Here is a 24,468-nt window from a genome sequence, read left to right on the forward strand (position 1 = left end):
CTCTAGGCCCAGAAGTTGATTCCACTGGGGTAGCCTCCAAAGGCCTTGCCAGGGCCACCACGACTCCCTCAATCGAGGCCTTCGCCGGGTGAATCTGGGCCTTCACGAACTTGGGCGTGTCTGAGGCCATCACCTTAGGGGGAGGGTCACCTCCTCGCCCCTCCCCCCCCCTGGCTTTCTCTGTCAGGATCAACTAGGGCTTATCCCGAGGCTTACCCGGGTTCTCAGACTTCCCCCTCCCCCCCCCCCCCAAGCCAGAGCGATTGGCTCGTGGTTGATGGCAGCTGAGGAGCCCGAACCAATGGCACTCCCGGTGCCTGCGGACTCGCGGTGCTTTGCCTTTTGTTGGGCCCCCGTCGCCAGAGCGCCCTCAAAGGTCTTAGAAGACCGCTCAGACTACTTCTCACCTGCCGCTGGGCTCTTCCCCTTCCAGCCAGTCAGTGAGTCGAGCCCGACGGTCCTTCAATGTCAGGGTGGACATGTTCTTACAGAACGCGCAGTCCTCCACATGAGACTGTCGTTGTGAAGGCAGTAGAGGCACCGCGAGTGCTCATACTCAGCCATTCTGTAATCCACATCCAGGGCAGTTCCTAAACAGCTTGGATCCAGTAGGCGTTGTGTCTTTGTCCTGGGCCATGTCCACGCAGGGTAGGCCTCAAAGATCTTCCGGAATCCTCCGAGAAGGGAAACTTGACGAAAGTTCACCCTTGAGGGGCGTAGAAAAATTCCAAAACGGGTCCCCGTTGATCGAAAAAAATAATCGGTGTAGCTTGAGGCTCGAATTGAACGAAAAATAACAGAAAACTCAGGAAAAAGGAAAAACGCAGTAAAAGCTCGAGAGCTATAGCACGAGGACTCCCAACACTTTAACATGAGGTCAAAATCTGAAGATGGCTGCCAGAGGAGGGGCTTAGGTAGAGGGCAGTCATTGGCTGGGGGCAGTATGACCCAGAGACCATTGATTGGTTAATAGTAGAAAGACAGTTCAGAAACTAAACTGAAACTGATTTTTTTCTTTACCGAGGATTCCAAGCCTGACGGGGAATATTCATGAGCATGTGAATCCATGCCAGACCCCATGCTGGAGAAATGTGTACAGCCAGGATTCTTACTTTAAAAGGAAAGAAAAATGAGTTGAATACAAGGTTGTTGAATCACCAAAGTTTGGGTAGTAGTCCTGCTACACCTCCTAACCCAAGAAACGTGGACAATGTTGATAGTTCAGAGTCTAACTCATTTACAAGTGGAGTAAGAGGATGTAGAGAAGTCCCAGGATGGGAGCCCCTCTTTGCCACAGCCTGCCCTTGTGCCTCAAACCATGTCAACTGGGACCCCACAAGGTCCAACATTGAGCCCAAAATATGTGTCTCTTGAAACAATGAGCTTAGAATTGGAGTTTAAAAAGGTTGAAAGCTCAAACTGTAGCCAAACATCAAGACATCAAACTCGGGGAAATGGAAATGCAGAATGCACTTGATACGTAAAATTTATCTCTAGAATCTCCATCCCTCCCAGCGTCCTCTAGGTCTTCCAGTCCCAAGAGGCCTTGCCTGCCCAAAGAAGCAGTGAGTATGCATGATGTGAAACTTGATATTTTGGATTGGTTGGGTGTTTAATACAATCAATACAATCATGGGATTCAGGGTCTTAAAAGGGAATGATTTAATTCCCTGGCTTTTGTCTAGGCTCCCCCAGAATGCAACCGGTGCTGTAATGGAGTTGGGTGAACTTGAGAGACCAGAGTCAATGTGAAGCTGGCCTTAATAGCCAGATTTGGAAAAAATCCTTTCCAGTACCTTAAGAGGTTTAGGACCCTCAAAAAGCCTGATGGTACCCCTTGGGCTACCTGGGTGTGTGAATGTTTGACAAACTTAGATGGTTGGGTTAAGGGTTACAGAGTTAACTCCTTTGAAGGAATGAGAAAACTTTTTGTTAGAGTCTATTTTTGATGCCTGCTCTTCTGAGCTGAGACGGCACTTGGCTGACTCTAAAGAGAATGGTACAAAAAGTTAGCAAAGGCTGCCAACTTGTGGGTAGCCAACAGGGCCCCTCACAAAAAGGATGAGGGGAAGCAGTACAAGAAAGAGGGAACAGAGAATTCTAATTCCAACTATCCAAAAGAGGGCCACAAACACACGAATGGTAAGTCTCATGGGAAACCTGGCCAGTCTAGTGAAACCTCTGGTGCTAAGCCAGAGGTAGGTCAACAGAAGCCCCCATTCCAAAGAACGTTTGTTAAATGTTATGCTTGTGGGTCAACTGACCATGTGAAAGGCGATCCCATATGTAAGGGTAAACATTCAGGGGTCCACACTGCTTCCTTAGCCTTCATCCCTGAGGGAGAAGTTCATATGGCAAGTGGTAACTTTCAACTATTGGCCGACGACCCCACTGGAGTCTCAGCCAGTGTTTTAGTGTCCCTTGGTCTGTGCGAACAGAAGAATGTGGATGTGTACAACTCCATTCTAGATAACACAAAAGAATATTACAAGGACAGTACTTGTGAATGGTCAGGAGCCCCTGCCATTAGAGCCACTGTGGCAAACATTATAATGGTTGATGAAAGCTTTTTCAAAGCTGAGGATATTGCCAAGTCACCCAAAGGTCCCACTAAACTTGCAGGCGGCCTAATCCAAATGGTTCCAATACTGCCAGCTCTCATACAGTGCAATAATATGACTAAGAATACCTGTCAGTGAACAAAATGAGGTGCCTGGGCAAGTCCTTATGGGGAATGACTTAAACAGTCCGAGTTGTATCAAGCAGCCCCAGGTCTCCCACTAAAAGGAAACAGGAGCAAACGAGATTGGCCAGAGAGGCAACTTTGGATGACTCTCAGGGGGAGGCTACAGAAGTACCTATAACCCCCCAGTCCACAGGAAGGACACCCTTCTGATTCCAGGCCAAAGGAGAAAAAGGGGCAACCCAAGGTCTCGGGAAGAAGAACAAGTTACTTACCAAACAGTCACGTTATTTCGACTGGATGTTCCTCCAACATATTCCACATCCTTGACGTATTCTACATCTTTGACATGTAATGTCCACAGCTGTGTACTTCGGAAACTTTTTCGGCAGAGGGCGTCCTGCGTCGATGTCCCTTGAAGGCCTCCATCGAGGGCGATGTCACCAGATGTTATAAATAGGACGCACGGCGCCCGTAGCCTCCGTTTATGTTTTTTCCTCCATAATGTGCAACCTGCACATATCCAATGCCTGCTTGACTGCACATAGCCGTGAGGGAACGTAAGTTGCAATAGCATAGGAAATTCTCCAGAGGGGCAGGCTGGAGGGCGATGTGGACTACGTTGGAGGAACATCCTGTCGAAAGAATATTACGAGTTGGTAAGTAACTTGTTCTTAGAATGGATTGTGTCCAATGTATTCCACATCTTTGACAAACTCCTAAAGTAGTACCAGCAAATAGAGGAGGGAAAACTAATTTAGAATACCCAATCAGAAGGCAGAATAAAGAACCGCCTTACCAAAGGCCATATCTTGATCATGGAGCGTATCCTGGGAGTAATGTTCGACAAATGTGTGGATAGAAGTCCATGTGGCTGCGTCACAAATATTCCTAATAGGAACTCTCCGCTGCAGGGTTGTGGAAGTAGCCATGCCCCTAGTGGAATGAGCTCGCAACCCTTCAGAAGGGTCCTTGCCCACCAATCGGTAACATTCAGTAATGGTGAGGATAATCCACCTGGACAAGGTCTGTTTAGTAACAGCCTGGCCCAATCGGTATCCAGCATACCCCACAAAGAGTTGATCGTCCACTCTGACCCTGGACATCCTAGAAATATAAAGGTTCAGAGCTCTCCTACGGTTCAACCTATGGAGTCACTCCTCTTCCTTACCAGGATGAGGAGGATAGAAAGACAGAAGAACCACCTTCTTGCTTAAATGAAATTCAGATACTACCATAGGGAGAAATAAAGGACATACCGTCAGTACAACCCTATCCTTATGGAACACAGTAAAGGGTGGTTTAGATTAAAGTGCCTGCAATTCACTCACTCTGCGAGTGGATGTGACCGCAACCAAGAACACCGTCTTGAAAGACGGTCTCAAAGGACAAGAGTGCAAAGGTTCAAATGGAGCTCCCATCAGGAATTTCAAGACCAAATTCAGATCCCCAAACCGGCACCTGGAACGGGGACGGCAGGAACACATTAGTGAGCCCTTTAAGAAATTGGGAAATCATAGGAATCTTAAAATAAGAACATTCTTCAGACGAGCGCTTGAAGATCTATAGCGCAGCAAGGTAACCTTTAATGATACCTACTTTAAGGTCCCTGTGGGCCAAGGAAAGCAAGAAAGATAGAACCATGGGCATGGAACACTGAAAAGGATCAACATTTTGTCCACTGCACCAATCTCAAAACTTACGCCAATGGCAACAGTACAGGGATTTTGTTGCTGGCCGCCTGGCCGAAAGCAACACCTCCATCACATCATCCGGGAGGTCCCAATCCATATACCTCAAACTTTCAAATACCAAGCGTGAAGGTTGAGAGTCTTGACGTCTGGATGGAGAACCTGAGACACAAACCCCTCTCTCCTTCCCTCCCTGCCTCCAGAGAGATCTTCTCGGTAGGGAAGACTGTGTGGAGGGCAGATGGCCATGTCTAGAAGGTCCGGGTACCACGCTCTCCTGGCCCAATCCGGAGCAATGAGGATCATGTGGGATCCAAACCTCTGTAACCTCCTTAACACTTGAGGAATGAGGGGGACCGGAGGCAACGCGTACAGAAGGTGGATTGACCAATCCACTACAGAGTCTAAGGCTCCTCTCGGAGGAAATTCCCTTGAGCAGAATCTCTCGCACTTCCAGTTGGCACTGGTCGCTAAGAGATCCACTTGCGGGGTTCCCCTAAGGGCCAAGATCTCCAGAAGGACTTCCAGAGCCAACTCCCACTCGTGATAGACTCTGCTCTGCCTGCCCAGAGCATTCTCTGCCGCATTCTCCTCTCCGGCCAGAAGAACTGCCGAGAGTGATATTCCCCACTGGATTGGCCAGAACCAGAGCTGCATCGCCTCTCTGCACAACGAGAGTGACCCTCTGCGAGTGGCCTGCCCCCTTTTTGTTGAGGTAATGCATGGCCACTGTATTATCAGTCATGATCAGGACACACTTCCCCCGCACAGACAGCAGAAAAGCATTCAGGGCCAGCCTGATGGCCCTCTGCTCTAACAGGTTGATGTGGAGTTTGGACTCTGACGGGGACCAGCGACCGCTGGCGGTCAAATCTTCAGCACAAGCTCCCCATCCCGTGAAGGAAGCGTCCGTCACTACTGTCACCTCCGGCCACGGTTGCTAAAACAGCTCTCCCTTCATCAGGTTCCCCTCATTGGCCCAACACAGAAGATCCTGTAAGACAGAGTGGAATCTGAACGGGATCCGACATCTTGCCTGAGAATTGTGACCACTGCATCTTTAGGACCCATTGCAGGGATCTCCTTCTCAGTCTGGCCTCTGGCACCAGAAAAATGCAGGATGCCATGAGGCGAGCAACCTTAAGAATTCGAAATCCGGGAGGGACTGGGCATGTTGAAACTTGTCCACCATCTGCACAATGTGATGAGCCCTCATCTTGGGAGGCGAGCACTTCCAAGGATGTGTCCAACACAGCCCCAATGTACTGGAGCTGTTGGGAAGGTGTCAGATGCGACTTCTTGAAATTGAGGGAGAAGCCCAGCTTGTGGAGGGGGCGGCAGGTGAGACCGAGATAATCCATCGCTTGCTCGGAAGAATGTGCATGGATCAGCCAGTCGTCCAGGTAGGGGTAGACGTGAATCCCTCCTCGCCTGAGATACGTTGTCGCCACCACCACCATGAGCTTGGTGAAGACACTCAGGCGGAGGTCAATCCTAACGGGAGGCCCCGAAACTGAAAGTGTGAGTTGCCAGCCGCAAACCTCAGGTACTTTCTGTGCTTTGGATGAATCGGCACATGAAAGTAAGCATCCTGTAGGTCCAGAGACACCAACCAATCCTGAAGTCGAAGGGGCTGGAGGACCTGAGAAAAAGTGACCATCTTGAACTTGTCCTTCCTGAGTAGTTTGTTCAACCAATGCAAGTCCAAGATGGGTCTCAATCCCCAGTATTTCTTTGGAATCAAACAATATGGGGAATACAATCCCTTGTTCCTCTCCGCTACAGGCACCAGTTCTATAGCACCTTTCTCCAGCAGGGTCAAGATTTCCTGCGCAAGGAGCAGATCTGGAAGCTTCAAAGAGATTCTCCGGTGGGTCGTGGTGAAGCGGCTTTAGGAAGGGAAGGCAGTAGCTGTGGGCTATTGTATCCAGAAGCCATGCATCCAAATTAATAGCTCGCCATTCTTCGAGATGCTGAGACAGTCTGCCCCCAACCGGTGATCAATGGAACATGGCCTCATGATTGTTTTGGAGCAGCTCCGGCAGCGCCTGAAGGCAAAGAGGCAGCTGCCTGAGCGGCTTTGGCACTCCTATTTCCCCGACCACCACGGGTACTTTTACGCTGACCCCCTTCACTGGCGGCTCCTCTCGTTCTACCGAAGGAGTAGTAACAAAAAGAACCTCCTCTACACTGCTATCCCCTAGGACGAAAAGGCAGAGGTTGATGCACAGCTGCACTCAAAGATTTTGCAGCAGCTTTTGAGGTCTGCAACCTCTCAAGGCTCTCGTCAAACAAATGCGCCCCATCAAAGGGCATGCTCAAAAGACAGACTTGCACATCTGGAGCAAAACCCGACTTCCGCAACCACGCAAATCTGCATATAACAGTGCTCGCAGCCATGGACCGGCTAACACTGTCGGCCGTGTCCAAACCCGACTGACGGGATTCACACATGGCATCCTTGCCATCCTGCACGAGAGCAAGGAACCCATCCCTTTCTTCCCCATCGGGAATTTGCTCAGCCGCTAGAGAAACAATTCCACAGTGTGTGAAAATCTTGCTAAGGCAGAGTTGGCCGACTTTAGCACCATACTCCCCGCAGAAAACACCTTGCGTGCACAACCGTCGAAGCGTTGGTCGTCCCCATCAGGAGGGATGGTAGGGTAGACCGCCTGCCTCAAGGTGGCCGTAGCTGCCTGAACCACCAAACTCTCAGGAGTGGGGTATTTGTATCTGTATTTTTATATTTATATAGCGCTAAAGCCCGCAGGGATCGGAGCGCATTACATAAAGACGGGACATATAGATGCAGAGTAACAGGACAGCGTGAAGATACATATAGTAATCATCTCATGAGTGCTAAGGGTTGACTTGGATCAAAGGTTATTTGAATAAAAATGTTTTTAGATTCTTTCTGAATTGGGTATAGTTGGATTCAAGCTTCAGGGACAGAGGTAGTTCATTCCATTTTTGGATGCTTCTGGTAGGGAATGCCTTCCCAAGGCCATTTAGCTTTTTTGTTGAGATGGTTTGTAGAAGGCCTTTGTTTGATGATCTTAGGCATCTAGTTGATACGTGCCACTTAAACTGTTTCTTTAAGTAAGCTGGGGCTTTACCATATAGGCATCGATGTACCATGGTGAGGGACTTGAAGGCGATTCTCTCTTCCATGACCAGCCAGTGCAGATCTTTCCCATCACCTGTGATGTGCTCTCTTCTTGATCTGCCCGTGATTGTCCTAACCGTGTTGTTTTGAATAACCTGGCATTGCTTCAGGCATTTACTGTTTGCTCCAAGGAGCAAGGAGTTGCCGTAATCGAGTCTTGAGAGTATTGTTGCTCTGGCTATTGTGGTGCTATTCTTATGATCAAGCAGGGGTCTGATTTTTTTCAAGAGTTTTTGATGGTACTGGCAGTTTCTTTTTGCAAGTAAACTCCTAGCGTCGTCACTTTCTCAGATACTGGTATTAGAGTGTTTTTGATATTGAATGAGGAGTAAAATGAATTCAGTTTTCTGGCATGTGGGGATCCAAAAATCATTAGCTCCGTCTTGGTGAGTCTTGGGGTGAGATGAAAGGTAGCTGGGGTCACTCCCAGAAGGGCAGTATTTTTTAGTTAATTTGTTACCTGCCGGAAGGGATTCCGGTGTCTGCTAAGCAGCCGCCACCCTTTTCTGCAAGGTCAAATGAAAAGGTAGCACCGGGTCAGAGGACGGACCTTGATCCAAAATATCCGTCAAGTCATCCTGAACAAAAGCTTCAGGAGGACTAGACCAACCAAGAGACCTAGTGACTCTGGCCATCAATCACCTGTAGGACTACTCAGCATGAGCCCCAGGCTCAGGCCAGCCAAATTCCACCTCAGGAGAAGTGTCCAAGCCACTGGCATCATGAAGAGATTGCCGTAAGTCTTCTAACTGACTGTCCACGGAAAAGACAGGAGCCACATCAGGCTCAACATTCTTAATCTGACCGCTCCTCATAGATGTCATCCAGAGGGAGGAAAAACTCCTGCCTCAGGACAGAAGAGGATCTGGAGTCCTTCACAGGCCTCACAGACTTGGAAGTAGCCTTCCTTGGAGGATCCACCGTACCAGGGACCTGCATCGGCAAATTCCGGCCAAAAGGCCCCAAAGGAGTTGAGGGCGCCAATGGCTTTGGCGTCAACGGCACCGAGGGCTGGTGTGAAGGCAAAGCATTGACATCTGTATCCGATGGACATGGTGTAGACAGTCGACTTCGAGCCCTTACTAGACTTCTGCAGTCTCGCCAGGGACGAGGACCGAGATCTGGAAGCATGTCTCCCGCGATTACCCTGAACCGTGTCCGAACGGGACCTCGAAGGTTCCCGATGAGGATCGCGCCGAGGACCCGAGCCCAAAAGCGTACGAGCCACGGATCAAGACCATTCCTTGCCGGCTTCATGCGAAGGCACGGACAGAACTGTGCCCTGGGATTGGAAAATCGCCAGTATATGCTCACTGAAGGCTGCCCACTCCTCCAGAGTCGAGGATTTCATTGGGCAAACCACTTTCCTCGCGGCACCATCCTCTGAGGAGGACGGGGAAGGAGACTGGTGCCGGCGCTTGCTGTAATGCAGCGATGAGGAAGACTAATGGCGGGAACCACTCCGGGACCGAGATCTCCGGGACTCCCTCCGACACGGAGAATCACCCCTCAAATAGTCAGTGGCCATCCCCTTAGGATTACGAGACTTACTGGGTGAGAACCCCTACCTACCTGGAGCTTCCCCTTACGCTCCCGCAAGGCCTTAGCAGTAAGCGACTGGCATTTGGAACAGTCGTCTGTGTCATGACTCTCGCCCAAGCACCACAAACAAATGCGATGCTGGTCCGTAATCAACATCTTCAACTTGCAGTCCCGTCAAGTCTTGAAGCAAGACAGCAAGTCGGAGGGGTAGAAGAAGACATTCACGAGGAATACACGAGGCGTGCCAAGTCTCCGAAGCAAACAGGTTTGCAGAAAAAACAGAAATGAGTCAACGGGCGCCGTGCGTCCTAGTCATAACATCCGGTAACGTCGCCCTCGACAGAGGCCTTCGAGGGACATCGACCCGACACCATCGACGCAGGACGCCCTCTGCCAAAAAAGTTTCCGAAGTACACAGCTGTGGACATTACATGTCAAAGATGTGGACTACGTTGGAGGACACAATCCATTGGAAAGAAAGGTATTACACCTGTTCAAAGAACAAGGACATCAGAGAGGACAATCCAAGGTCACCCCAGTGACCCATCCACCAGCTGAGGCTGAGTGGGAGGACCAACCAGAAAGTGGTAAATCAGCTACTGGTGAAAGAGCTGGTAGAATTCCTTCCCTATGTTGGAGATCTGGATCCTAAAGACCATCCAGAGCTGCAGACTACTTGCAGAAGGCGGACGCTGTAGGGCAGACTTCAGCAGAGGTCAAAGAGTGTCCTACTGTTGAAGAACTTCGCCAACAGGCAGCTTCCCAGCTGGAAGGGCAAGAGCCAGGGGAGTATGGGCTGTACTGAGAGGATGGCCTCTTCTACAGTAAGCCTATTGAGTCTACCCCAGGGGACTACAGAAGACTTGTAGTGCCCCAGGCGGTGAGACCCCAGTTTCTACAGTTAGCCCATGAGATTCCTCGGGCTGGTCACTTAAGTTTTAAGACCACCAAGGAGAGGATTTCTCTGCATTTATACTGGCCCAAAATGGGGGCTGATGTAGATAAGTACTTTAGAAGCGGTCACACTTGTCAATGTGGCACCTAGGGCCTCTCCCAGTGGTGGGAGTTCCTTTTGAGAGGGTGGAGATTGACATTGTCCCGTAGACCCTCCCACTTCTTCAGGCCGATATATATTGGTAGTGGTAGACCATGTTACCAGGTATCCTGAAGCCATACCTAGGAGGACTGTTACTGCTCAGGCATTGGCTCAAGCCCTCCTTGGTATCTTTACCAGGGTTGGTTTTCCTAAGGTGGTCCTCTCTGACAGAGAGTCAAATGTTATGTCCCACTACATGCAAACCATGTGGAAAAACTGGAGTGACTTACAAGTTCTCAACAGCCTACCATCCCCAAACCAATGGTTGGTGGAGAAGTTTAACAGGACTACGAAGAGCATGATAGGTGCTTTAGAAGAACCCCTCAGAAGAAAGTGAGACCTTCTACTGCCATGCCTTCTCTTTGCTTATAGAGATGTCCCTCAGGAAGGGGTTGGCTTCAGCCCCTTTGAGTTGCTCTATGGTCATCCAGTTAGAGGCCCTTTGGCCCTAATCAAGGAAGGGTTGGAGAGAGCTCCTTCCCTCAAGCCAGTGAGTCACTGACTATGTGCTAGGTTTCCTAAGCAGAATGGCACAAATTATGACAGAAGCTTCTGATAACTTGAAAGCAGGTCAGGCTCTGGTTAGGCATTGGCATGGCCAGAAGGCCAACATGGTGGAGTTTACTCCAGACCAGCGTGTTCTAGTTATGGGACCTACAAGGCAGAGGGCCTTACATGACAAATGGATTGGACCCTTCAAGGTTGTAGGCAAACTTGGAGAGGTCAATTTGGTGGACTTTGGCAATCCCAAGGAGGCCCCTAGAGTCTAACACACTAACCTACTAAATGCTAGCGTTTCCAGACCAGAACTAGGAGCTTTGTGTTTAGCCTCTGATCAAGAGGAGGAGAGTGAACCTCTACCTGACCTCCTCAGGGGACAACCTTTAGATGGACAGATTGAAGGAGTATTTACTCCTTCAATCGGACTCTTCAGATCAGACTCAACAGGAGGAGTGCAAAGCTCTGTTAAATCAGTTTGCCTCTGTTTTCACTAAAATCAGGCTTGACCCCTTGTCGCCAGCATGATATTGTCACTGGTGACCATCTCCCTGTCAAAAGTAGGGGTTACAGAATGTCAGACCATGTAAGATCCCACATAAATAAGAGGTCAAGAAGATTCTTCATCTTGGGGTAATAGAGCCATCTACAAATCCATGGGCTAGTCCAGTCGTACTAGTACCAAAGGCAGGATACAAGGAATTGAGATTCTGTGTGGATTATAGAGTTCTTAATGCAGTCACCATGACTGATGCCCATCCTTTACCTAGGACAGATGAGCTGGTGGACAAACTTGGTTCAGCCAAGTTCCTCAGCACATTCGACCCAACATCAGGCTATTGGAAAATAGCTCTGACAGACCATGCCAAGGAGAAAACTGCATATTCTACCTCAGGAGGTAATATAGGATAGGTAATGCCATAGAGGTCAGTCCCTCTTTAATACTGAGTGGATGATGTAACAAATGGGTAAAACTACTTTCAACTGGCAGGATTAATATGAGCAATTATACAATTTGGCTATAAATCTACAGTTTGAAAATAACATTCAAACATCGACTACTACATTGAGAACAATTGACAACAATGAAGCCTCAGCTGGCCTTGACCATCAATGTAAGGCCTGCTTTTACCTTTGAAAACGTTCCAGCCTCCCTATAGTGCCTGCTCTTGCCCAAGGCCCAGTCATCCCTTCCTAGGCTTGACTGCCCAAGTCTGCCCTCAAGCCTCCAGGCCCTTAATTATCTTATAATAGCATCACTTGGACGGAGCATTCATTCCCCACTAGAGTGGCTTCTTGGGGCTAAAAACACTGCAGATGCAACTAGGGCACCATACCCTTAACAGGAAGTGATGGTTTTCAATTTATTTCCGAAAGGCTGGGCGGTCTATGATCCACTGGATTGCTTCAAGGAGGAAGGTCCAGAGTTTTAGGCCCAGTTCAGGTATCCCCCGCCTCCCCACCCCCAACACCTAGAAAGTCTGAACTTGGAGACAAACGGGAGAGTGTAAAGAGGATCCACAAGGGATTCAAGAGTTCTCAAAGGTACAAGACTCTTAATCTTGGACCTTAAAAAAAAAAAAGTCCAACATTGCAGAGAGCTTGATGCAACATACAGGAAACTCTGGAGATCTGTTTTTAGCAATGGCCAGCCATACTGATCGGCAGCTGGGGACGATATGACCAGTCCTCTTTTTATAGCAATAGTTCAGTTCACAGTACAGCATTCTGCTCTCGAAGTCTATAAAACAGATATTCCGATATGCCAAATGACGATACTGTTAGAATAATCAACAATAATGTAATTTTAGATGTTTATTAAAGTGTGAACCTTGTCAATAAGACATGCAGAGCGCTGTAAAATTATAAACCATGAAACTGCATGAGCAGGTACACATTTTAAACAAGAAAATCATACACAATGACAGACTTCAATAGGTAAAATGGATCACTAACAAAGTAGCCAAATTAAATCTGAAAAAAGAACAAGTTACTTTCTTACCTGGTAACGTTCTTTCGATGGGATGGTCCGACGACTTATTCCATATCTATGACATGTAATCACCACAGCTGTGCTGCTTCGGAAAGTTTTTTCGGCGTCTGCGTCCTGCGTCGATGAGCCGTCGTCGAGAACCTTCCCCCGACGTCCGACGTCATCCGATGTGATAAGTAGGACGCACGACGCCCGTAGACTCAGTTGTAGTTTTTTCCCCCAGAACGTGTAACATTAGTCAACTGCCAGTCAGACACAAAGCCTTGCGGAACGTAAGCTGCAATCGCAAAAGAAATTCTGCAGCGGGGAAGGCAGGGCGGGAGTGATATGGGATACGTCGTCGGACCATCCCATCGAAAGAACGTTACCAGGTAAGAAAGTAACTTGTTCTTCAAGGGGATTGGGTCCTCCGACGTATTCCATATCTATGACGGACTCCCAAAGCAGTACCAGAGCAAGGAGGAGGGAAAGAATTTAGAATCAAAATTTAGAATAGCCAATCAAATAGCAGAGCAAAGGACCGCCTTGCCAAAGGCCAGATCCTGTCCTCGGATGGAATCGAGGGAATAGTGACGTACAAATGTATGTACTGAAACCCAGGTGGCTGCATCACAGATGTTGCGAATAGGAACACCCCTCTGCAGGGCAGTAGATGCAGCCATACCCCTGGTAGAATGGGCCCGCAAGCCAGCCGGTGGGTCCTTACCCGCCAAGCGGTAGCACTCCGAGATGGCCAAAATAATCCAGCGAGACAAAGTCTGTTTCGTCACAGCTTGCCCCAAACGCTTTCCAGCGTAACCAATAAAGAGTTGATCGTCCACTCTGACCCGGGACATGCATGAAACATAAAAGCTTAAAGCTCTCCTAGGATCAAGCCTTTGGAGCCTCTCCTCTTCCTTCCCAGGATGCGGAGGAGGATAGAATGCCGGAAAAACAACCTTCTGGGCCAAATGAAATTCCGTCACTACCTTCGGAAGAAAAGAAGGACGAACTCTAAGAACAACCCTGTCCTTGTGAAATACAGTGAAAGGTGGCTTAACTGAAAGTGCCTGTAACTCACTCACTGCGAGCGGAAGTAACCGCAACTAAAAACACAGTTTTCAGAGTTAACAGCCTCAAAGGGCAAGAATGTAAAGGCTCAAACGGAGCACCCATAAGAAACTTAAGAAAAAGGTTTAAATCCCAACCGGGCACCAGGAAAGGTGACGGAGGGAACACATTAGTGAGCCCTTTCAGAAACTGTGAAATTAAAAGGGATTTTAAAGTAAGAACACTCTTCAGACGAGCACTTAAAGATGGACAGCGCCGCCAGGTAACCTTTAATGGTACCCACTTGCAAGCCCCTGTGGGCCAAAGAAAGTAAAAAAGGACAGAACCATGGGGATGTCACATGCAAAAGGATCCACATTCTGAACTCTGCACCAGTCGCAGAACTTACGCCAACGGCAAAGGTACAGAGACTTTGTTGCTGGCCGTCGGGCCGAAAGCAACACCTCCATCACGTCTTCAGGGAGGTCCCAATCCTTATACCTCAACCTTTCAGAAGCCAAGCGTGAAGGTTGAGGGATCTGACCTCTGGATGGAGAACCTGACCCCCTCCCGTGAGAGATCGTCTCGGTAGGGAAGACGACGTGGAGGGCAGATGGACAAGTCGAGAAGGTCCGGGTACCACGTCCTCCGAGCCCACGCCGGTGCAATGAGGATCATCCGGGAACTGAACTTCTGTAACCTCCGCAGCACTTGCGGGATGACGGGGACTGGAGGAAACGCGTACAGCAGCGGGAATGACCACTCCACCACGAACGTGTCTCCTAAGGCTCCTTTTGGAGGAAATTCCCACAAGCAGAACCTTTCGCACTTCCGGTTGACACTGGAGGCGAAGAGATCCACTTGAGGGGTCCCCCAAAGGGCGAAGATCTCCAGGAGAATCTCCTGAGCCAACTCCCACTCGTGAGAGATCGCGCTCTGCCTGCTCAGAGCGTCCGCCGTCACGTTTTCGTCTCCGGCCAGATGAACTTCCTGCTGGATGGCCCAGAACTCGAGCTGCATCGCCTCCCCGCACAGAGGAAGTGACCCTGCCCCCCCCTTTTCGTTGAGGTAGTGCATGGCCACTGTGTTGTCCGTCAGGATCAGGACACTCTTTCCTCGCACAGTCGGCAGAAAAGCCTTCAGGGCTAGCCTGACGGCCCTCAGCTCCAACAGATTGATATGGAGTCTGGACTCCGACGGAGACCAACGACCGCTGACTGTCAGCCCGTTGGCATGAGCTCCCCATCCCGTGAGGGATGCATCCGTCACGATCGTCACCTCCGGCCAGGGAAGCCAAAATGGAGCCCCCTTCATCAGGTTGCCTTCGACGGCCCACGACCGAGGGCGGCACCTGAACCGGGTCCGACATCCTGCCCGAGGACTGCGACCATTGCGTCTTGAGTGCCCACTGCAAAGATCTCATCCGCAGGCGAGCCTCTGGCACCAGAAGAATGCAGGATGCCATGAGGCCGAGCAACCTCAAGAACTCGAACGCTGGGAGAGTCTGGGCATGCTGAAACTTGTGCACCATCTGCTGAATGTGAAGAGCCCTCACCTGGGGAGGAAAACACTGCCCCAGGGAAGTGTCGAGCACTGCTCCGATGTACTGGAGCCGCTGTGTTGGCGTCAAATGGGACTTCTTTAAATTGAGGGAGAAGCCCAGCCTGTGAAGGGAGTGGCAGGTGACGGACAGATGATCCAGGACTTGCTCGGGAGAGCTCCCCCTGATCAACCAATCGTCCAGGTAGGGGGTAGACGTGAATCCCCCCTTGCCCGAGATGCGCTGCCACCACCACCACCATGAGCTTGGTGAAAACCCTCGGGGCGGAGGTCAATCCGAACGGCAGGACCCGAAACTGAAAGTGCAAGTCGCTAACCGCGAACCTCAGGTACTTCTTGCGCTTGGGATGGATCGGCACATGGAAGTAAGCATCCTTGAGGTCGAGTGACACCAACCAGTCCTGAAGCTGAAGGGCCTGGAGGACTTGAGAGAGAGTAACCATCTTGAACTTGTCCTTCCTGAGGAGTTTGTTCAAACTGCGCAAGTCCATGATGGGTCTCAATCCCCCGTCTTTCTTCGAAATCAAAAAATAAGGGTAATACCATCCCTTGTTCCTCTCCGCTACAGGCACCAGTTCTATGGCGCCTTTCTCCAGCAGGGCTTGAATTTCCTGCGCAAGGAGCGGATCCGGACTCTGCAAAGAGAGTTTCCCCGGTGGATTGTCGGGAGGCCTGTGCCGAAAGGGAAGACAGTAGCCGTGGGTTATGATCTCCAGAACCCACATATCTGAAGTAATGGCTTGCCACTCTACAAGATGCTGCACCAGCCTTCCCCCAACCAGCGAACCATGGCACATGGCCTCATGACCGAGTGGGAGCGGCTGCGGTGTTACCTGAGGGCAAAGAGGCAACTGCCCGAGCGGCCTTGGCACCACGGGTACCCTGTCGTCCACCTCTGGTACCCCTGCGTTGGCCTCTGACTGCCAGCTCCTCTCGCTTTACTGAAGGACGAGTAATAGCGAAAGGAACCACCCCTCCACTACTGTCCCCTAGGACGAAAAGGCAGAGGTTGGCAAACTGCAGCGCCCAACGACTTCGCTGCAGCTTTTGGGGTCTGCAACCTCTCAAGGCTCTCGTCAGCCTTGCTGCCAAAAAGGTGTTCACCGTCAAAGGGCATGTTGAGGAGCCGGGACTGCACATCAGGAGCAAACCCCGACTTCCGCAACCATGCAAACCTGCGTATCACGGTGCTCGCCGCCATGGACCTACTGACGCATTCAGCGAAGTCCAAACCCGACTGAACGGACTCACATGGCATCCTTACCATCCTGGACTATAGCAAGGAAACCATCCCGTACGTCCCCTTCGGGAATATGTTCAGCCGCTAACGCAACACAGTTCCACAGAGTGTGTGTGAAACGAGACAAGGCACAAATGGAGTTGGCCGCCTGAAGCGCCATACCACCAGAAGAAAACACTTTCTTCGCCCAGCCATCAAAACGTTTGTCGTCCCTATCAGGAGGGATGGTAGGGTACGACGCCTGCTTTGCCGGGGCCCTGGCCGCCTGCACCACCAAACTCTCCGGAGTGGGGTGCCTGGTCAAGTAGCAGGGGTCGCTACTGGCTGGACGGTATTTTCGCGACAAGGATCTGCCCACCGCCGGGAGACTCTCCGGAGCAGTCCAAGCCGCCGCCCTTCTCTGTAAAGCCATATGGAACGGCAGTACCGGGTCAGTTGGGGGACCAACATCAAGGATGTCCGTTAGATCATCCTGCACAAACTCCCCTGGGGGAGCAGACCATCCCAAGTACTCAGAAACCCTAGCCATAAGGCGCCAGTACGAGGAATCGGCATGAGAGCCAGGCTCAGGCCTACAAAACTCCACCTCCGGAGAGGTGTCCAGTCCACTGGCATCATGCAGTGACTGCCTCAAATCGTCAAACTTACTATGGCCCGAGACAATTTCATCTGGAACCTGACTAGGAACCAGGCCATCAGAATCCTCATCCGCCTCTGAAATATAATCCAGGTGGCGAAAAGAAGGCACCCGAGAGTACTTGCTCTTAACCAGAGCCTTCCTAGGGGGTCTCCCCATGCCACGGGGTACCTCCGACACGAAAGGCGTCGAGCGAATCGGCGCCGAGAGAACAGGCATCGGCGTCGAGGAAATTGGCGTCGACGTCAGATGCAGCGCCGCCAGCATCGGCGGCGTCGACAGCCCTCGAAGCCGGAGCCCCAAGCGTGTCCTTCGACGACCTGGGCTTCGACGACTTCCTCGGAGCCGGAGCCTCGAGAAAGCCTGTCGACGCCCCAGACGTCTACCTCTTCCTCGAAGACCTCACAGGTGCACACGGTCTCAAACGCGTCGAGGACCGGGACCTGGAACGGGTACGTCGAGAACGAGTCTCCTTGTCCGAACGGGACCTCTCCCGTGACTCGTGCCGACCACTCTTGCGAGCAGTGTCTCGACCTCTCACGACCGACCCCACCCGGGGGCGCGGACGGCTTAATACCCTGCGACTCAAGAATCGCCAGCATTTTCTTCCCGAAGGAAGCCCATTCCTCCGGCGTCGCATGGCTGGTGGGGTAAGCGACGTGCCCGGCAGAGTCCTCCGAATAGGACCTGGAAGACGACCGGTGTCGGCGCTTCCGAGAATGCCTCGAAGAGGCTGAGGAGTGGCGAGACCGACTCCTAGAAGGGGACCCACGAGACTTCCAACGATGATGCGGCGAGTCACCCCTCGAATCATCCATCGAAAGCCCCGCAGACTTCAACTTCCGGGGCTTGGACACCCGACCTACTGACAACAACTTCTTACGTTCGTGAGCGACTGGCAGTCGATAGTCATCCGTGTCGTGGGCCTCCCCGAGGCACCAGAGGCAGGCGTCGTGCGAGTCCGTCACCGACATCTTGGACCCACACTCCCTGCACCTCGTGATGCCCGGACGCAGGGTCGAAGACGAAGTAGAAGACATCTTCACACGAAGGATTTTCACAAAAATGAACAGGTTCGAAGAACCGCGAAGAACAGAACTCCAAAGAGTCGAGGCGTTAACTGAGATTCACGAAGCAACACGTTCGCGGAAAAAACGGAACTGAGGCTACGGGCGTCATGCGTCCTACTTATCACATCGGATGACGTCGGAGGAGGTCCGACGACGGCGCATCGACGTCATCGACGCAGGACGCAGACGCCGAAAAAAGGTTCCGAAGCAGCACAGCTGTGGTGATTACATGTCAGATATGGAATACGTCGGAGGACCCAATCCCCTCGGAATATACGTTTTCCAGTCCTTGCACAATAAAAGGAGAGTAGATGGAAGACACAAATTAACTGAAGTACATTCCAGATTTGTGGCACAGGAGAAAACAATTAGATGCAATCTATTTCTTAACCAATGGGATTTCCTATCTGGTGAATGGCTTACTATATGGTTGCCATTGACCTCTTGATGGCATCAATTTTAAAAAAAAGGTAGGAGGGATGAGTAAGTTGACTCGCCTTAAAAATAGAGCACATTTTAAATTGAATTTGAAAATTAAGGGGAAGCCATTGAACAGAAAATATGGGAGCAATATAGTCAAACTTTCACACATTACCAGGCGGCAGTGATGTTGAACGTGAAGGGCAAAGGTTTTAAGCTACATTTTGGAACCCCCAAAAGGAGGGCTAATTACCCTTAATATGAGATAAAACCAGTGCTTGCACTATGGACCGAAATGGATTGGAAAAAATAAAGGTTTAAATATGGCCTAGGAGATTTGGTACTCCTATATAAAATGACACTGCAGTAAACCTGAGATTTGGCCCTATACTTCAATCCTTTTGAAAATAATTAAAATAATGTGTTTTTCAAAAAAAACTTTGAAGAATCAAAACGTTTCCATTACTTTCCATGCCATTACTCAATGTTTTCTTGTACTTGAGTAATATTCGGGAAGGGTTTCTGGTTTCTCTTTCTGTTCCTGTGGGCAGAAACATTATTCTGGTTTGGCACAGTCAAAAATGTCCAATTCTAAATGAGTCTTGCTAGGTTTGGATTTGGAGATGTGGGTGTGGATTAAATATGGTTGTTAGTAGGGCTCCCTTTCTAAGCTGTTGGCAGTTCAATTGCAATTTTCTGCAATTATGCTGCATTAGGTTTTCTGCAATGCTTCAAGTCCAGAAAGAATTGTAAATACAAAATGAGGGGAAAAAAAAAGTTTGACAACAAAAGGCCAAGAATGCACTACCTACCGGTGTGGCCTGGTCTTCTTCACTATCAGAGGACTCGCTGCTGTCGGAGCTTTCTGCAGCAGCCTTGGCAGGTGTCTTCTTACTCAATGCAGCGGCTGCAGATTTGGAAGCGGACATAGCCTCTTTCCCCATGCTGGATACTGGGGTTTTGGGGGCAGCTTTGGCATGTGAGGCCAACTTCACTACTGCTTTAGAACCTGGCTTTGCCTGAATGCAACATGAGAAACACATATGCTAAAAAGTTGTATACCAATTAGGATGACTGTGCTGCAGATTAGCTGCCCCATGACCTGATCATGCACGCATAACAGCCAAATCGAAGCAGAATACTTCAAGGACACATTATACCCATTCAACCGCCCCAGATATAAAGAACTACATAATTTGATTCACTCTAGTAAAACGGGTAGTGCAGAATAAATTCCCTCAATCAAAAATCACATTTATCAATTGATATTTGCAACTAACATCACAACACTGTTTGAATATTCCCAATGCCCCACTGTACGGCACACATAAATTACCCTCATACAAAGACGGTGCCGAACCAAGTTGCATAGATCTTAACCTCAATGAAGGATATGGAGTGGTTCTGCCTGTAAACCTCCTCAAGAAATGTCTGGTTTTCCGAAGTACAAGAAACCAAAAGCATGCTCGAGCTACCATATAAACAAAAGAGCATAGTCTATGACAAATTAATTGTACAATAGTGTTAGGAAATCTTTATTTTGGATGCCCTCCTTGCCTGCCCCATCAACTACAATTGGACCCTCAGCATATTTGGCATTTTGTTACTGTAGACGAGCAGTTACATGCCTCTGCAGGAAATCCCCCCCCACCTCCTATATGTTGGAAGCCTGAGATTGCGCCACGCTTGACACTAGCACTTGTGACCATACCATGGCGAGTATCCTAAAAAGGGTACCCACTGAGAGAGCCCTATCGAATGTATCCCAGAAGAGACTATAATCTGAGGGAGGAACAGCCTGAAGGAATCTGAAAAGGAGCAAAAAGAAGAAGCTGGTTACGTCACGAAAGATTAGCGTGAAGCCCTGAGAAAACTGGCTGAAGAGAATGCATGGATCTTACAGGAACGGATGAAGTTAAGAATCGAGTAAACTTTCATATGCAAAAAGATTGCACGCATGCAAAGTGCTATAGAAATGCAACCATTCAATGATTGTACAGATGCTGAAAAACAAGTAGATTAAGTAATCTTAGAAGCTGGCTCTATGTAGTGAATAGACTGCAGGCAAAGCCACCATTTTATAGAAACTGGACATAGGTGTCATGAATAGGGTAAGCCAGGACCCATGGAGAGAAAAGGCGAGAACTATGTTGCAGCAAGAATAAGCCGAGATCGTGGAAACGAATGGCGAGGCTGTCTGGCCTGGCATCAACACTAAAGCAGCCAAGGTTGGTTATAAATTCTTTAAGGCAGTGAATGTGCAAAGCTGAACCATCCCTTGTTAAGGTGCAAAGAAAACATCAAGCGTGCCAAATTTAATTCATTTAAGACATTTAAAAGCTGCAAAATGGACAAAAATCATGGCCTCCTGTCACGTGAGCCAAGGATGGAAATAGAGCTGTGTGGAGTCCTAGAACAACGATAGCGAGTGCTCGCACTCTTATATTCTCAGAGACCAGAATACTTTGCAAGGCCAAGTTCAAAGAATCTTCATGGCAGAAGGCATGGGTGATGGGATGTGTGGGGAGGTAAAGTCAAGTCCACCGCCTGGCACCTGAGCTTACGTGCTGCCAAGTGAACCAAATGTTCCAGACATGGCATGAGTGTGCCAGCCAATTAGAGGGCCGTATAACAAAGGGCCTTATAGTTTGATGACCGATGATAAAACTGAGCGTCATCCACGTAACAGTGGAAGCTAGAGGTGAAAGTGGCAATCAAACGTGCCAAGGCAGCCATATAGACTTTGAAGAACAAGGGGGATAGGTTAGATCCCTGGGGAACGCTGCAGGTTGAGAGAGCAATAGTCGAGAGAAAGGCCGAGTTCCACCTGGGATGTGCTTTCGGAGAGAAAGGAGGTTAACCACACCAGAAGCTGACCTGCGATTCCCAGGGTGCAGTGATGGGTGAAGTGCTAGACTGGAGGCAGAGGAGGTGAGAGACAGAGGCAGGTTAGAGGCGAGGTAGGTTAAGAAGTGAACTCGGAGGCAAGGAGGTAGGCTAGTTTGATTTTGAACAAATCCATGTGGACCATTTCTCGAATGTCCAGGGGAAAAGAATTGCATGCAAGTGGAGCAAGAAGAAAGAAAGAGCTGAAACAAGAGGAAGCACAGGGAGGGCGAGGAGGCACAAGGGTAGTCGAGGAGGCAGAGTGGAGATTACGAGAAAGCTTATAGAGTTAGATAGTGGCGCCTTACCATGGATAGATTTGTGAACCAGGAGAAGACATTTAAATATGGCCCTGTTTTGCATCATCAGCCATCCAGCCTGGTGACGGTACAAGGAAGTAGGTGTGAAGTGAGGGAGATCAAAGAGTCCTGGTAGCAAAGTTAATGATCTTGTCGAAGGGACAGAAAGCATAGTTGGAGGCCAAAGAGGATACTGGCACAGTAGTTCAGTTAGGAGAAAACAAGAGTGGTTAAAAGATGCAGGTCGGTGTCGAAAGGAAGGAGGTGTCCAATTTTCCTAATTTTAAGAAGGTTGAGGCGAGCTGCTGTTCCAGTTTTGGAAATGAAAGTAGAGCAGTGTCAGACTGCGCCGAGATGAGTAGGGGAGAGTCATTTGGGAACGGGATCGGCATAGGAAGAGATGAGAGCTTTTGGCAGGGAAGAAGTGTACCTCTGTTTTGGTAGAGTTTATCAGAGTGTGGGAAGCCATCCAATATTTAATGGCAGAGACAGGCTGTCGTCTGCGAAGAGTTGGTACGGGAAACCAAATAAGGAGATTAGTGCCCCAGAGTGTAAAGAGGAGCAGACCCAAGCCTGAGCCTCAAGGAACACCAACAGTTAGAGGAGCGAGTTGAGAGGTGGTGTTGCTCCAGGAGACAGAATTGGCGAGGAGCAAGGTAGGATTCAATCCAGGCAAGGGCTTGATCACAAATAGCAATAAGAAAGAGAATGAAGGAGATCAAAGTGATCGACAGTGTCAAAGGCAGCAGACCAGTAAAGGAGAATTAGAATAGAGGCTAGGTTGGAGTGCTTTTAAGTTGGACACATTCATAAGAGCAGTTTCCGTGGAGTGATAGGAGGGGAAACCTGCTTGTAGGGGGTTTCGAAAGTTGTGGAGGTCTAAGAAATTGGTAAAAGGATTAAACTCAATCCTTTCGAGCACTTCAGGGTAGTGAGGACGGAAAGACAAAAGCTAACCGGTAGGGTCAGGTAGCCCCTTGCTTTTTTAGGAGTGGTATGGCCGTGGCCGTTTTGAAAACAGAGGAAAATCAAACAGTCGAAGGACAGGTTGAAGAGTTCAGCAAGGTGAGAGGCCAATATTGGGGCAATGGGCTTAGCTAGCTGAGGAGCAAGCAGGTCAGAGGGCAGAAGAGGGGTTGGCCTTCATCAATAGAGAGAGCAATGTGTTAGTGTGACTAAAGTGGGAGATGGAGGCAGAGTGTAAAATGTGGGAGGATGGACTGTGAGGAAGGTCAGGAGAGAGTCTCCAATATTTTTGCAGCAAAGTATTCAGCTAGGTCATTAGCAGTGAGAGATGAGTTGATAGACTTAGGAGGAGCGAGTTTAGGGTGTCCTGTAGCCGGCGAGGAGGTTTGGAGTAAGTCAATGAGGATTAGGTAGAATTCTCTTTTAGCTCTATCAAGAGTGGACTTGAGAGTTCAGGGCAGAGAGTAAGATTTGCAGGTCCTCATGTAAGTGTGTACACCTCCATTTGCGCAGCAGCAGACATGTCTGTGCGGAGAGAGCGTATGAATGGGGTGGATGCTGAGACTTAGGGGTGAATGTAAGCAGTGGGCAGTGAGAGGAGAAAGAGGAATATAGTAGGGATTGGAAGCTGGAGAAGACAGTGTTGGTGGAGGAGGTATTGGGTGTGAAGGATGAGAAAGACCTTTAGGTCAGAGAAGGGGGTGGGGGGGAGGAAGTGGCAGATGGTTTAAATGTCCTTTTAGTAACAGGTGAAGAAAGTGGTGAGGAAAGGTCAGAGGGTGGAAAGATGTGGTGGAAACGATTGAGTGATCAGATATGGATGGTGAGAGTAGTATTAGTGTCAGAGAGGTGGAGATAAAAGATACAAAAAATTACCCCCTGCGTGGGTAGGTAATGGATATGGATATAGTGGAGAGCGTGGTCACTAAGAAAGTACTGAAGTTCAGATTTCTGAGAAGTGGTTGGAGAGGGAAGGTTAAAGTCACCTAAGATAATGAGGTGATGTTTAGTAGAAAGAGAATCAAGGAGTTGCCCAAGGTCATCAAAGAATGGTCCACTGGGACCAGAAGGGTGATCGATGGAGATGATGTGAACAGAGAGGAGAGCAATAATAGAGATGGTGAATTCAAACGAGGTAGAGAGAGGACATGGCATTGGAGGTTTGTGAGGCATTGAGGCAGGAAGAGAGTAGGTGTCCAACGCCTTCACCTCTGCCAGTCAGTCAAGGAGAGCGAACAATGGAGTTGTGTAAGGATGCTAGAGTGGCAGTGTCAGATGGAGAAATCCAGGTTTCAGTGATAGCAAGAAAGTATAGGGGAGGCGAGCTGGAGTGAAAGTCAGTGATAAAGGAAGTTGTGTTGCATACAGACTGAACATTCCAGAGTGCAATATTCAGTTGATGAGGTAAGGAAAAGATGAGAAGTTAAGTCTTTGATACTTTTTAATGGAGTTATGCTTTCCTCCATGTTTTCTGGCATTTACATTTCATTATTGCAGTACACAGCACTTTCTGTGCAGTGTTGCTGGAAGCTCATTGAGCTTTCCTTTTTATTTTACTTGTGTTAACACATGCTACCAGTGCAGGGGGGACCTCCTATTGCCAGGAGGTCAGGGTTGTTTTAGTGCAGCCAAAGGGTACTACTCCAAATCTTGCCTCAGTGTATATATGAAAAATACTTTTTATAGAACTGC

The 24,468-nt window shown here is 49.3% G+C and overlaps 1 protein-coding gene across 4 annotated transcripts in view; it reads right to left on the bottom strand.

Moving 5' to 3' along the window:
* TCOF1 (treacle ribosome biogenesis factor 1) overlaps positions 1-24,468 on the bottom strand; it is a 926,286-nt gene that overhangs the window by 216,415 nt on the left and 685,403 nt on the right. For 3 of the 4 annotated variants that reach the window (XM_069654046.1, XM_069654045.1, XM_069654047.1), the window contains one exon: positions 19,438-19,644. The exons of the other annotated variant lie outside the window; for it this stretch is intronic. In XM_069654046.1, coding sequence (XP_069510147.1) covers positions 19,438-19,644 — 207 coding nt within the window. The remainder of the gene's footprint in view (positions 1-19,437; positions 19,645-24,468) is intronic. 4 annotated transcript variants of the gene reach the window in all.

Source organism: Ambystoma mexicanum, chromosome 3q (genome assembly GCF_040938575.1).
Source record: "Ambystoma mexicanum isolate Mex_15411 chromosome 3q, UKY_AmexF1_1, whole genome shotgun sequence".
Classification (NCBI taxonomy): Eukaryota; Metazoa; Chordata; class Amphibia; order Caudata; family Ambystomatidae; genus Ambystoma; species Ambystoma mexicanum.